At 39.3% G+C, this 15950-nt stretch overlaps 1 protein-coding gene across 1 annotated transcript in view; it reads left to right on the forward strand.

The window, feature by feature from the left end:
* The window catches only part of LOC106131012 (probable multidrug resistance-associated protein lethal(2)03659), a 53636-nt gene that overhangs the window by 23675 nt on the left and 14011 nt on the right, over positions 1–15950 (forward strand). The window contains exons 3-21 of the mRNA XM_060952892.1: positions 161–223; positions 676–752; positions 969–1071; positions 1195–1299; positions 1857–1959; positions 2362–2593; positions 2907–3063; positions 4081–4254; positions 4783–4959; positions 6117–6258; positions 6893–7054; positions 7651–7780; positions 8191–8300; positions 9610–9735; positions 10538–10663; positions 11856–11955; positions 14071–14221; positions 14638–14741; positions 15443–15614. Coding sequence (XP_060808875.1) covers positions 161–223; positions 676–752; positions 969–1071; positions 1195–1299; positions 1857–1959; positions 2362–2593; positions 2907–3063; positions 4081–4254; positions 4783–4959; positions 6117–6258; positions 6893–7054; positions 7651–7780; positions 8191–8300; positions 9610–9735; positions 10538–10663; positions 11856–11955; positions 14071–14221; positions 14638–14741; positions 15443–15614 — 2514 coding nt within the window. The remainder of the gene's footprint in view (positions 1–160; positions 224–675; positions 753–968; positions 1072–1194; positions 1300–1856; positions 1960–2361; positions 2594–2906; positions 3064–4080; positions 4255–4782; positions 4960–6116; positions 6259–6892; positions 7055–7650; positions 7781–8190; positions 8301–9609; positions 9736–10537; positions 10664–11855; positions 11956–14070; positions 14222–14637; positions 14742–15442; positions 15615–15950) is intronic.

Genomic DNA, 15950 nt, shown 5'->3' on the forward strand with positions numbered 1-15950 from the left:
ACCAGCTTTTACGATATATCAAAGATAAAACCTTTTATGTTCATATTGTCGAACGGTCGAATCCTAAGAATGGCTGTAATCATACATCATTGATGTATACTTCTCCTTTTCATTAATGCCTTCAGTGTGACGTTTAATAATTATGTTTTTTATACCACAGGTACACGTGGCCCATATTTGCGAAGGGGAGGAAAGGTCAGCTCAGTATATCAGATATGTACAGGTAAGTTAGTTGATTTGGTTATAATAGAGATTCGTAGATATAAATAAATAAATATAAATCTATCCGCGGGCTATTCAGAAAGGACAATTGTAGAAGAAAATTGAGAAAAATTTGAATCTACCTCTTTAGAATCCATCTCTAGGAAAATGCTAAGTCATTGAATTTTAGAAGGCATTTGACTTTGTTCCTCGTTGATGTTGGACGCCGTGGTCCATGGTGTTCCAGAAATCTATATTTATGTAATCCGCGATATGTATTGCGATTCCAATACTTTTGGGACTCATGACTGCTGTCGGTGATACTAAACCTTTCCCCGTCTCAGTCGGAGTTCCACAAGGCTCGATCTTAGGTCCATTTTTCTTTTTTGCCGTTTCTTATTACTCGAGCAATATCTATGTAAATGTCATAATAAACTTTAGTAAACTAAAACAATATCCTATCATCTGTTTTAGATGTGCACCTTATCATCAGGCGACACCTCGGGGCGATGTGATGTCAGAAATATGGAGTCAACAATTAAGTAAAAGAGGTTGGTGTTTTCAATTTTTTAAGGTCTAGAAAACGTTTTCCTCCAAATTGGTGATTGAAATCACAAAAAAAAATATATAAATTCACATACATCAATTATCGTTCTGACGGTTGCATTCTCACCTCTCTAAAAACCGTGCCTCTATAAAGAGAGGAGACCAATATGTGGCCAAACCTTTGAAGACAGTACTTGTTAAATGCTTTTAAATGTTTTCAGATAAAGGCAAGCAACCTTCGCTCCTCAAAACAGTTCTCAAAATACACGGTTGGCCGTTCGTTATAGGAAATGCAATTTTTGGTGTCTTAGAGAGTAGTACAAGGTATGTAAGTTCATAATTTATTTTATTGGCATTGTATTTTTAACCGAATAATTAATTTTCATCAGGACCGCTCTGTTTTTTTATTGAGTTTTTAATAATTGTTTTTGTGTTCATTCATTTCAGACTGTTAATCCCAGTGTGCCTTGAAGGCCTTATAAACTACTTCACGCCGTCTCACGCGGGGGTGTCCAGTACAGAGGCTTATTTATACGCTGCAGGTGTAGTTGGGTAAGTAATATGTGTGTTGAATGTGTTAAAGATATTATTTATCCATACAAAAAACATTCAACAGATTTCGCTAAAACTAATACAATAATCTGAATATAATGGTTCTTTAGGCGTGAAGCTGCGGGTGTGTGAAGGCTTTAAAAAAGGAAAAGTTCGATTCTCATAAATTAATTTCATCAAAACCATGATTTTAAATCGAGAATGATACATACAGCCATATATGCATAGTAAAATTTGTGTGTATAAAACCACGATAGTCTGAGATGTAAAAATCAGAGGTCCCAGTAGTGGCCCTTGCGCGTCTCCTGTCAGTATATCAATGTAGTCATTACATACTTCACCGATGACCATATCTTATCTCTGTTAATACTCATAGAATTTGAACTGTTTAATTATTCATCTTATAAAAATCCAAACAGTGTAATTTAGCCGAATTTTTTTATGTATTCTACAAGATCGAACGCTTTTGAAAAGTCCATTGCCAATTTTTATTGCGAACTTCTCAGCATAGGGATGTTCGTATAAAATCCATCTTTCGAATGATTCGTGTGTTTTAGACTAATGGCTTTCAACGCGGCTATGATGCATCCAATGCTGTTGTGGCTGTTGGAGATGGCGCTGAAGATCAGAGTGGGGTGCTGCTCGCTTATCTATAGAAAGGTAAAAACAAATCACACATATCTTCACCTTCTCAAATTAAAGAGCTAACTCTTGTCGGCGGAGTTAAGCGGAGCGTTCCCCATTCATGTCTTTTCTCTTTAATTTTTTTATTTGTTTGTATGTTATGTTTGTTACGTTTACTTTTTTCTTTTTTGAACAAAATATTTTATTCTTTGCCTTCCTTTTCATTATTTCTCATCTCATTTAAATCACAGTTCCATCATTAAGACATACAGCTGAACGTGGCCTTTCAGTCTTTTCAACAGTTCGTTCCGTTTACCCTGCAAGAGATAAAGATATGTCTATATGTATGTATGTGTTGCTAAAACCGCAAGAGTGATGATTATTACTCATCACAGTTTTCGTACCTCTTGGTTTTTCATTTATTTCTTTCTATTCCAGCTCCTCCGTCTTGACCTGACAGTGGGGGGCAAAGCCTCCGAAGGCCTGGCCGGCCACGTCATAAACTTGCTCACCACAGACGCCCAGAGATTCGACATGGCTTCACTGTTCCTCGTGGATTTGGTGAAAACCCCTCTAGAGAGCACCCTCATAATATACCTGATGTACAGGCAGATTGGATTCGCCGCTCTTATTGGGGTGGCGTTCCTATTGCTTTTTATACCGTTACAAGGTTAGTAATTTTTCCTGTTCCTGTCACTATTTGAGTCTCAATTCCATCATTAAGCCAAACGGCTGAACGTGGCCCTTCAGTCTTTTCAAGACTGTTGGCTCTGTTTACCACGCAAGGGATATACTTACTATGTGAATCTAGTAAATTGACGTCCGATGAAAATGCTGCAGTGTAGTTTGTTCCGCCGCTTCTTCTACACACGCGCTATGGATGCGGTAGTAGTTATAATTAGATTTAAGTGATGTGACGTCAATAAGTGATACCTTGTATCCAATTTTGAAAATAAATCTTTCCTATTCTATTCTGTTACCAGGTTACCTCGGCAAGATATCAAGCAAGCTCCGTCGGAAGACAGCCGTGCGAACGGATAACCGTATAAGGTTGATGAACGAGGTCATTCAGAGTATTGAGGCTATTAAGATGTACGCGTGGGAGAGTGCGTTCGCGAAGATCATTGCCCACGCTAGGAAGTAAGTTTAGATTAACTTTCTTTTAAACAGACTTTAAAGAACGACGATTTCAATGTAACAGTATTTTTTTTTAAACTGTCTGTTCAAAGATGAACCTAATTCCTTCCCCTTAGATTAGAAGCGGTAAGAAACGTGCCAATGGCTATATTTTTAGAGCAATAATTTTATAAAACCTAGTTTTAAAATTACTCTTAATCTACTTAGCCAGTTCATATGTTTGAAATTCTAGTTAAATACGCCACATAACCATTACATTTTCTGACTGATCATAAAGGCATGCAACATTACATTCAGCATGTTTTAGATGTAAGATTAGTAATAATATAGTTTATGATAAAGCTGATTTATTTCGAAATTCTCGATTCTCGAAATTCTCTTACTGCACCCCTAGACCACATACAATCTACACGCCAAATTTCGAATCTATGGGCTAACATTTTGGGCTGTGCGCTGATAATATGTCAGTCAGTTATTCATTTTCTTCTTTTATATCTATTCTAATATTATAAAGTTGAAGAGTTTGTTTGTTTGAACGCGCTAATCTCAGGAACTATTGGCTTCACTACATCGTATAAAACAAAGTCGCTATTTTAGTCTGTTTGTCTGTATGCTTAAATCTTTAAAATTACGCAACGGACGGAATGCGGTTTTTTGTAACAGGTAGAGTGATTCAAGAGGAAGGTTTTTATGTATAATAACATTTATAATTTTGTACCCGTGCGAAGCCGGGGCGGGTCGCTAGTTAGGCTATATAACATCACGCTGCAACTATGAGGAGCGAAGAAATAATGGAAAATGTTAAAAAAAAACGGGGTAAATTATTCATCCTTGAGGGCTTCAATGATGCTCAAAATAACTATTCCACGCGGACGAAATCACGGGCACAGCTAGTTATTAAATAGATACTGAGACTCTACGCAAAATTATATAATTAGTATAAAAATTTTTTAACGGACACTCAACAAGACACTGATATTTTTGTATGTGAGACTTAAATACTATTTCCTTTATTTCTAGGAAAGAAATGAGCGTGATAAAGAAGATGTCGTGGCTGCGAGCGGTCATGATATCGTGCGTGAAGCTGAACACCAAAGTGGCGATATTCCTCAGCATCATATCGTACTTGTCGTTCGATAATGATCTCACGGCGGCGAAAGTGTTCGTCGTGTTCGCATACTACGAGATGTTGAGGTACATACATACATACGTACATATATAGATACAATATAATACGCCTCTTTTTCTCATGGGGTTCATATTATAATTTTAAAAGAACAATAGGCGGACTTAATGCTGATAGCATTATCTAACAGTCTACCCTTGGTTTAAGCGGAGAACTTTTGTGTGGGTGATAATTTTTATTGTATAATAAACAAACGATATTATTTTTGCTTTAAACCTATGTGCCGTGAGGTTGCCGGCACCAATAGAAATAGAATACGATCACTCCATCTCTTTCCCATGGATGTCGTAAAAGGCGACTAAAGGAAAGGCTTATAAACTTGGGATTCTTCTTTTATGTAATCCGTTTCTATATAGAACTTGTATTTTTACTCCACACGTATGTACAAAGTCACGCCTCTTTCCCGGAAGGGTAGGCAGAGACAACACCTTTCCAGTGGCCACGATCCCTGCATACTTCATTCGCTTCATCCACATTCATAACTCTCTTTAATATTTATTACATTAAAAAAATAATAAAATTCCTCTCCGTTCCAGGTACACCCTGGTAGACTTCCTCCCATTAGGCATAACGTTCACTTTAGAAGCGTATGTGAGCGTGAAGCGGATGCAAGAGTTCTTACTGCTAAGCGAAGTGGACAATAAAGATGGCGTCGATCTGAAGAAAATCAACGTTGGAACCGCTAATGGCGTCTTCGAGAAGATTGGGAACGGGTGAGAGTTATACATACATACATACGGTCACGTCCATATCCCTTGCGGGGTAGATAGAGCCAACAGTCTTGAAAAGACTGATACCTAGGCCACGCTCAGCTGTTTGGCTTAATGATAGAATTGAGATTCAAATAGTGACAGGTTGCTAGCCTCATCGCCTAAAAAAAGAATACCGAGTTTGTCTAAGCCTATCCCTTAGTCGCCTTTTGCGACATCCATGGGAAAGAGATGTTCTTTTTTTTGTACTGGTGCCGGGAACCACACGGCAAGTTATAGATTGTTTATTTATCTTTTGCACCGGGAGCGATGATTCGGCTCGACCGCCATCAAAGGGAAGATCTTCCGCCAGGCTGGTGTGACGTCTGGGGAACCGCGCGACAGACGATGTCGTGTCGGAGGTTGTATATATGCTCCAATCCGTGAAATCTTTGTTTGCGCGATTTAGATTCTTTGCTGCTGTATAGAGCGTATTTATATACTTACATACATAAAATCACGCCTCCTTCCCGGAGGGGTAGGCAGAGACTACCTATTTCCACTTGCCACGATCTCTGCATACTTCCTTCGCTTCATCCACATTCATCTTATATATAAACTTCTCGTGTCACAATGTTTGTCTCCGTACTCCTCCGAAACGGCTTTACCGATTTTACAAAATTTTGCATGCATATTCAGTAGGTCTGAGAATCGGCTAACATCTATTTTTCATACCCCTAAGTGTTAAGGGTTGTCCACACTTAACATTTTATTTAACTAGAAATTACTTAAAAATTAATTTTTGTGTGCCGTGTGGTTCCCGGCACCAATACAAAAAAGAATAGGACCACTTCATCTCTTTCCCATGGATGTCGTAAAAGGCGAGGACGTAAGGGATAGGCTTATAAACTTGGGATTCTTCTTTTAGGCGATGGGCTAGCAACCTGCCACTATTTGAATCTCAATTCTATCATTAAGCCAAATAGCTGAACGTGGCCATTTAGTCTTCAAGACTGTTGGCTCTGTCTACCCCGCATGGGATATGGACGTGACCATATGTATGTATGTATGTTATTTTTTATATGGCAGAACAACGTTTGCCGGGACAGCTAGTATATATTTATATATATATATATACTTGCCTTGTTTTCTGTAAATTTTTTTTATCAATCCGTTCGCAGCCAACAAGCGTACATCCGTTCGGAGAGCAACCTGGAGCAGCCGAAGCCCCAAAGCCTGGTGGTGATGAAGCACTTCAGCAGCCGCTGGAGGTGCGAGGGCGACGAGAAGGAGGTGCCGGCGCTGTGTGACGTCACTCTCACCGTGAGTCTGTCTGTTACCATGAGAATACATACATACATACATATAATCACGTCTATGTCCCTTGCGGGGTGGATAGAGCCAACAGTCTTGAAAAGACTGAAAGGCCGCGTTAAGCTGTTTCGCTTTATGATGGAATTGAGATTCAAATAGTGACAGGTTGCTAGCCCATCGCCTAAAAGAAGAATCCCAAGTTTGTAAGCCTATCCCTTAGTCGCCTTTTACAACATCCATGGGAACGAGATGGAGTGGTCCTATTCTTTTTTTATTGGTGCCGGGAAACACACGGCACACGATGAGAATCAATAACTATTTTAATGTGCACGTGTTTTTCCGGTATTTTAGAATAGAACCCCGCTCTGTGTATTTTCTATGAATGTCGTAAAAGGCGACTTAGGTTTATAAACCTTGGATTCCTCTTGTAGGCAATGGGCTAGCAACCTGTCACTATTCGAATCTCAATTCCATCGAAAAACCATACAGCTGAACGTGGCCCCGCAGTCCTTTCCAACAATTTTGGCTCTGTCTACCCCGCAAGGGAAATAGATGTGACTGTATGTGTGTACATCTAAAGTGGTTAATATAAGCTTACATTTATTTAAATCCTGATTTGTAATAATGCCGTTTAATTTGCCAGATAAAACCCGAATCCCTGACCACAATAGTTGGTACAGTGGGGTCAGGGAAGTCAACGTTACTCCAGGCCATACTGCGGGAGGTCGCGCCCACGGCGGGCCACTTGGAGGTCAACGGAGTGGTGGCTTACGCGGCGCAAGAGCCTTGGCTTTTTGAAGCTTCGGTGAGTTGAGATTTACATTTTTCTTGGATAGAATAGAATAGATAACAAACATATATAAAATCACGCCTCTTTCCCGGAGGGGTAGGCAGAGACTACCTCTTTCCACTTGCAACGATCTCTGATAGTCTTCAAATAGTGACAGGTTGCTAGCCCATCGCCTAAAAGAAGAATCCCAAGTTACCAATATACCAATCCCTTAGTCGCCTTTTACGCCTAAAAGAAGAATCCAAAGATTATTTTTTATTGACTTCTGCAAAGTGCACGGGAAGTGTACACCGGCGCACACTAAATACATACATACATACATACATAAAATCACGCCTCTCTCCCGGAGGGGTAGGCAGAGACTACCTCTTTCCACTTGCCACGATCTCTGCACACTTCCTTCGCTTCATCCACATAAGGACTTAAGGACTTACACTTAAGGACGTCCTGGTAAAGGGTCAGGTCAAAAGTACCCGAAACCGCCGAGCTTGCATAGAATAGATTTATTATCAAAATTGGATACAATGTATCACGTTCTGTCTGCCCCGCAGGGAATATAGACGTGACTATATGTATGTACATATGTAACTGTAATAATTATCTTTTTATAGGTCCGCCAAAACATCTTGTTCGGTCAACAAATGGACCTAAGGAGGTACAAGCAAGTCATCAAGTGTTGCCAACTTAAAACTGACTTAGATATATTACCCCACGGCGACAAGACCATCGTCGGGGAGAGGGGTAAGTTTGTATATACATACACACATAAAATCCCGCCTCTTTCCGGGAGGGGTAGGCAGAGGCTACCTCTTTCCACTTGCCACGATCTCTGCATACTTCCTTCGCTTCATCCACATTCATAACTCTCTTCATGCAAGCTCGGCGGTTTCGGGTACCCTTGACCTGACCCTTTACCAGGACGTCCTTAATTTGATCAAGATACGTTCGTCTAGGTCTTCCCACTCCGACCTTTCCCTCCACACTCTCCTTGTATATCTGCTTAGTCAACCTGCTTTCATTCATCCTCTCCACATGACCGAACCATCTTAACATACCCTTTTCTATTCCTGTAACTACATCTTCTTTCACAGCACAACATACTTAATATATATATATATACTAAATATTTAACATTGTCAAATTTTTTACAGGTGCATCTCTCTCAGGCGGCCAGCGTGCCCGGATATCTTTAGCTAGATGTGTGTATCAGAATGCTGATCTTTATCTCCTAGACGATCCACTGGCCGCTGTAGATGCTAAGGTATTTATTAACTCCACTGACATATAAAAACGCCATTAGTTATTTGGAGTATAAAATACTTGATTAGTTTACGCAGCGCCATCTGTTATTTGAAGTATTAAATACTTGAAAAATTGGTATAGCGCCATCTGTTATTAAAAGTGTGAACTTAATAAGCATTTCTCGGAATGCGTGTATCAGAATGTAAACCTTTCTCTCAAACGATCCATGATGACTGTGCGAGGAAGCGGGAGAGGTTTGTAAGGATCGTAGCAAGTGGAAATCTCATCATAGTCTCTGCCTACCCCAATGGCAAACAGGCGTGATGATATGTATGTATGTATGTAGACGATCCACTAGGCGCTGTCGATACAAGTCAATACTTAGACATAAATCGATATTTGTTTAGAAAATTATCTGATTTTTATCTACTAAACGACCCGCTTGCTGTGATCGATAATAAGGTACTGCTGACAAGCTTGACACTGCGTCATCTGTCTGACGCAAGTTTTTCACAGCGCCATCTGTTATTTTTAAGCCGATAACTAGACATTTCTCGAGATGAGTGCATCGGTATTCTGACTTGTAACTCATGCATCACTCGTTCATTTTGATCGGTCTAAATGTCTTGAAAACTTTACTCAACGCCATCTGTTGACCAAAGGTGACAATTGGACATTTTTACAGCGCCATCTGTTATTTTTAAGTCGATAGCTAGACATTTCTCGAGATGAGGGCATCGGCATTCTGACGGTGTAACTCATGCATCACACGCTCATTGTGATCGGTCTAAAGTTATTGAAAACTTTACTCAGCGCCATCTGTTATTTTTAAGCCGATAACTAGACATTTCTCGAGATGAGTGCATCGGAATACTGACGGTGTAACTCATGCATCACACGCTCATTGTGATCGGTCTAAAGTTATTGAAAACTTTACTCAACGCCATCTGTTGATCAAAGGTGACAATTGGCCATTTTTACAGCGCCATCTATTATTTTTAAGCCGATAACTAGACATTTCTCGAGATGAGTGCATCGGTATTCTGACGTCTAACTCATGCATCACACGCTCGTTTTGTCGGTCTAAAGTTCTTGTAAACTTTACACAGCGCCATCTGTTATTTTTAAGCCGATAACAAGACTTTTCACAATATGAGTGCATCGACATTCTGACGGTGGAACTCATGCATCACTAGTTCAATGTTCTAAAGTTCTTGAAAACTTTGCACAGCGCCATCTATTGATTAAAGATAACAATTAGACATTTTGATACATTTTTACCATACATATATTGGATACATATATTGATGATGTACTTTCACACCCAGGTCGCCCAAGCCATCTACGAGGACTGTATCCGCGGCTTCCTCCGCGACAAGTCGACGGTGCTGGTGACGCATCACGTGCAATACGCGAGGCACGCCAGTCTCGTCTGCGTCATGAGGAAGGGTAGCGTGAGTTGGAGACTGTTACATTTTTTTTTTTTGGACAAACTTTCTTTCTTTACGTACATACATACAAAATCAGGTCTATATCCCTCGCGGTGTAAACAAAGCCGACAGAGAAGTTGCAACCGGGACAAAAGCGAGTCGAGGTAAACGACTTGATGAGTAAATACAATTGTATGAAACAAAGGAACATGCGAAAGTGCACTGTTTGTTCGTAACATACATACATATAATCACGTCTATATCCCTTGCGTCTGGGTAGACAGAGCTAACAGTCTTGAAAAGACTGGTTGGCATGTTCAGCTGTTTGGCTTAATGATAGAATTGAGATTCGAATAGTGACAGGTTGCTAGCCTGTCGCCTAAAAGAAGAATCACAAGTTTATAAGTCTATCCCTTAGTCGCCTTTTACGACATCCATGGGAAAGAGCTGGAGAGGTCCTATTCTTTTTCCCATTGGTGCCTGGAACCACACGGCATACGGGACTTATTTTAACATATACCAGTCCCCGTAGCATTCCCGTGGGATTTGAAAAAAACATGTTCTATTGTGAGTGGCGCAAATTGTGCTACTTTTTTATTCGTCGCTTTTTGTAGGTGGCGCTAAATTCGCGCGGGCAAAGATGCGGTTGTTAGCTAATTATTGACAACGTATTCAATTTCTGCAGAGCCTGCATGAAGAGAGTTATGAATGTGAATGAAGCGAAGGAAGTGTGCAGAGATAGTGGCAAGTGGAAAGAGGTAGTCTCTGCCTACCCCTCCGGGAAAGAGGCGTGATTTTATGTATGTATGTATGTATTCAATTTCAGATCGTTGCCCAAGGCACGTACAACGAGCTCAAGAACGGCGTGGCCGACTTCAAGGAGCTGATAGAGATGGGTGAGAAGGTGGAGGATGAGAAACAGAAGGCCAAGGTGGTCATTCAGGAGACTATGGTTAGTATTACAGATGACTAATACACATTTTGACTTAAATACAACTAACTGTAATAAAATACATACATACATATGGTCACGTCTATATCCCTTGTGGGGTAGACAGAGCCAACAGTCTTGAAAAGACTGTTAGGCCACGCTCAGCTATTTGGCTTAATGATAGAATTGAGATTCAAATAGTGACAGGTTGCTAGCCCATCGCCTAAGACAGAATCTCAAGTTTGTAAGCCTATCCCTTAGTCGCCTTTTACGACATCCATGGGAAAAAGATGGAGTGAACCTATTCTTTTTTGTATTGGTGCCGGGAACCACACGGCACTGTAATAAAATGCCCCGTTAATTACTGTTCCCGCGGTGATTTTGTGAAATCTTAACCAAATTGACTTAATATGAATATTAACCTATACAATTAACTATGAATATTAACCTATTAATAAAATTAAACAAATTAATCAGCTATTTATCATAATGAATCAATATATTGTATGCAGAAGGTGTATAACGTGATGATCAACACTGACGAACATAAGGCTGATGCGAAAATGAGCGTTAGTTCGTTGTTATAATTCTCTAGTTATTAACACACACACACACATAATCACGTCTATATCCCTTGCGGGGTAGACAGAGGCAACAGTATTAAAAAGGCTGATAGATAATTCTATTAGCATTAAGTCCGCCTGTTGCACTTTACAAATTGTTATGGTTACAATGGGTATAAAGAATAAATAAATAAATTTATTTTCCCCTATATAAACCGTTGGCTCTGTCGGCCCCGCATATATCCCTTGCGTGTGTAATAATGTAACTAATATATACTCCTAAGTATATTTCTCGAACTACAAAGAAGTTATGTTCTGGCATTTATTCCTGAGAGAAATAGGCACAAATGTACTCGTATTATTAGTCTCGTACTATTAATCTCGTACTATTAGTATCGTACTATTAGTCTCGTACTATTAGTCTCGTACTATTAGTCTCGTACTATTAGTCTCGTACTATTAGTCTCGTACTATTAGTCTCGTACTACAAGTCTCGTACTATTAATCTCGTACTATTAGTCTCTACGTCTAAGTGAATTCGTAACTAGAATCGTACAATTTTTATTTATTTAAACTTCAGTAGGTACATAAGCTCATATTACCGGCTGTAAGTAATGTAACTTACACAAAATTGTCACATTTGCCGACAGGAACACACATACAAACTTCGCTCCCAACGGTCGATGTCCGAGGCGTCGCAGCTGTCATTCAATTTGGACCTAGATAACAATCTGGATCCTAAATACGAAGGTAAGTTTTATTTACATTGCAGTAAAGATGCATTTTAAAAAACAAAATTTTTATTTATATGTATATCTTATATATAAAATTCTCGTGTCACAATGTTTGTCTCCGTACTCAATCGAAACGGCTTTACCGATTTTAACCAAATTTTGCATGCATATTCAGTAGGTCTGAGAATCGGCTAACATCTATTTTTCATACCCCAAGTGTTAAGGGTTGTCCACCCTTAACATTTTTTTTTACTAGAAATTTATATGGCAATACAATGTTTGGCGGGACAGCTAGTATATATGTATATGGGACAAATTACACAGATTGAGTTAGCCTCGAAGTAAGTTCGAGACTTGTGTTACGAGATACTAACTCAACGATACTATATTTTATAATAAATACTTATATAGATAAACATCCAAGACCTAGGTCAATCAGAAAAAGTTCTTTTCTCATCATGCCCTGTCCGGGATTCGAACCCGGGACCTCCGGTGTCACAGACAAGCGTACTGCCGCTGCGCCACAGAGGCCGTCTTAATGACTTTTACATAGGCCTACTTTGGTTATTATATTTGGATATTATTAATGTTGCCCCTTTTTTTAACTTCACCTTCATAACACTCAAAAAATCGTTTGAAATTCTAATTCAAAACTTTTATTCATTACTATGGAACACTTAATCACTTAATCAATATCACTTTATAATAGTCTTACCTTTTGGTTTCACTACATTGGTTCGCGTCAAATAAATTGCTTAAAACTAAGTTAACTGCCGCTTCCAAAGCGTCAGTGCAGAAGAAGCGGTTACAAACTGCACTGCAGCATTTTCCTCAAAAATAAGGTCGATAGTACCCGAAACCCCTACATGATCGATGTCCCCACATTAAGCTCCTCGCGATTCGCCAAATTTTTCATAATGCGAACTTCTGTGATTTAGAATTCCCTCCCCTGCATTGCATCTATGTTTTTCCCGATACAAACAACTTGGGGATTTTCAAGGCAAAAGTGAAGACATTATTCAATCAATCAATCAATTTATTTGTCAAACATAGCATGTTAACATTATTTGAGCGTGCGTGTACCACCTTAGGCCTCATGTTGCTTACTATCAAACAGATTGAGGTCAAACGCACTCAAATAACTAAAAAAAGAAACCGATGAACTTGCATGGAGAGAGTTATGGATGTGGATGAAGCGTTACAAGTGTGCAGAGATCGTGGCAAGTGTAAAGAGGTAGTCTCTGCCTACACCTCCGGGAAAGAGGCGTGATTTTATGTATGTATGTATGTATGAACTTGCATGGAGAGAGTTATGGATGTGGATGAAGCGTTACAAGTATGCAGGGGTCGTGGCAAGTGGAAAGAGGTAGTCTCTGCCTACCCCTCCGGGAAAGAGGCGTGATTTTATGTATGTATGTATGTATGAACTTGCATGGTGAGAGTTATGGATGTGGATGAAGCGTTACAAGTATGCAGGGGTCGTGGCAAGTGGAAACCCGTAGTCACTTCACACCTACCCCTCCGGGAAAAAACGTGACTTAAGTATGTACGAGTATGTATAAAAATTTGACGGCCTCTGTGGCGCAGCGGTAGTACGCTTGTCTGTGACACCGGAGGTCCCGGGTTCAAATCCCGGCCAGGGCATGATGAGAAAAGAACTTTTTCTGATTGGCCTGGGTCTTGGATGTTTATCTATATTAAGTATTTATTATAAAATATAGTATCGTTGAGTTAGTATCTCGTAACACAAGTCTCAAAGAACTTACTTCGAGGCTAACTCAATCAGTGTAATTTGTCCCGTATATATTTAATATATTTATATTTATGTGTAAAATAAGCTGAACCTTTGTACTTTCTTTTTTTTTTGTTATTTTTGTCCTACAATAATGGTGTTGTGTACATACATATAATGTTAAAAAAATAAATATGTAGCGGCAGCGATAATTTAGCTTGATCGACACAAAGGGAAGATCTTTCCACCAGGGTGATATTATGCCTGGGGAAACGCGTCGGACGTTCCAGTCTGTGAAATCTATGCTTACGCGATTCATTCTCTTCTCTGTTATTGGCTGATAGCGTCGTGTGATTGGTGGAGATTTCGCCACAAATAAATACCGATTGTTTGTTACAGGCGAGAATCAGAAGAAAGGGTCAGTGGACAACAGCGTGTACCTGTCGTACATAAAAAGTGGCGGGAACAAATGTTACATGGCACTGTTGTTCGCTCTTTTCATATTCGCGCAAATTTTCTACGCGGCCACGGATGTGTGGTTAAAGGAATGGTTTGTAATCTCAATTTGTTACTATGTATATTTTGATTTTTTTTTTGGTCTTTTGAGTAGACCAAGATCTTTTGAGTAGACCTAACCTCTTTTAAATAGACCTTGGTATTTTAAGAAGGCTAGAATTTTGAGAAAACCAAAATACTTTTGAAAAGTCCAAGCTCTTTTCAGTAGACTAGTTGCAGTTTTTTTGTTTGAGATAAATACATAATAAGGAGCTAAGAACTAAGACCATATTAATTTTTTGATTAAATTATGTTTCTTTCGGAAGTCTAAGGTATTTCGATGTCTTGTTCAAGACGCGTAATCCTTCTACGAGAACCCGTTCAAAATTACGCCAGAAGTAGGTTTTCATATATGTATATATCTATAATATAGGTCTATCTGATATTATACCGTGTACATTTTGTTCTCAGGGTGAATTTAGAAGAAAGAAACAGTGCTCTATTGAGAGATTTTAAAAACAATACGTCTACGGTAGACGACGGGACTAACAGCACGGCAATACCAATCGTTCCAGGTATGAACAGTAATACACATATACATATATATATATTATATATATAAGAGAGCGTCGGTGATTGAATCGGTAAGGTGCCCGGTTAAAATGCGTGATGCGCAGAAAGGCACAGGTTCAAATCCGACCTCGGCCGTGTACCAATGAATATTTCCAAAATTATGTACATTAGTTTGAATACATTATAAACTCTGGTGAATTGGTGACCTATAATACAGGCTTTTACGTTTTTGAGGAGCCCGGGGTATACCTTTGACCATGGATCCTGGATTGTGTGAGTCAGGTTTTTACACGAAGCGACTCCCGTTTGACCTCCGCAACCTTAGCAAGTAAACCTGACCAGTATAGGATCGATCATGGTTTATCCAGTTGCCTGAATGTGAACATTTCCCTCACAGTACATACATAGTCACGTCTAAATCCCTTGCGCGGTAAACCGAACCCACTTGAAAAATCAAAAAGGCCACGTTCAGCTGTATGACTTCCCATCATCCGAAGTCTTATAAGCCTTTCCCTTAGTCGCCTTTTAAGACATCCATGGAAGAGATACGGAGTGGTTATATTCTAAAATGCCGGCAACCACACGGAACCTCATCGTTAAAGCTTTCTAAACCATCAAGGCTTCTTTTTATGGAAATTCCTACGAAAGTCGAAAACCCAGATAAAAGTTGAGATTTTAAATATATTTAATCTGTTCTCCCCAGATGTGGACTACACGGCAATACCAAGCAACTATTTCCATCTGACGCGGGAGCAATGCGTCTACATCTACGCATCGCTGATAGGAATTTGTATTTTTTTCACGTGGAACAAGTTGGTAGTGTTCTATAACACTTGCATTAGGGCGTCTGTGAGCTTGCACGATGCTATGTTCAGGTATGTTAAAACTTTTGATTTGATTAGGTTAAGTTATTTATTCAAATCGATACATATATATATATATATATATATATATATATACATATACTTACATATTATATATATACATATATATATATATATATATACATATACATATACTTCGTGATCATAATCACGTCTATATCGGGTCAGGCAGAGCCAACAATCTTATATAATATAGTGACAGGATGCTAGCATATTGCCTAAAAGAAAAATACATACATATAATCACGTCTTTATCCCTTGCGGGGTAGACAGAGCCAATAGTCTGGGAAAATAGGCCACATCCAGCTGTTTGGCTTAATGATAGAA

The sequence above is a fragment of the Amyelois transitella genome, chromosome 30 (assembly GCF_032362555.1).
Source record: "Amyelois transitella isolate CPQ chromosome 30, ilAmyTran1.1, whole genome shotgun sequence".
Taxonomy (NCBI): Eukaryota; Metazoa; Arthropoda; class Insecta; order Lepidoptera; family Pyralidae; genus Amyelois; species Amyelois transitella.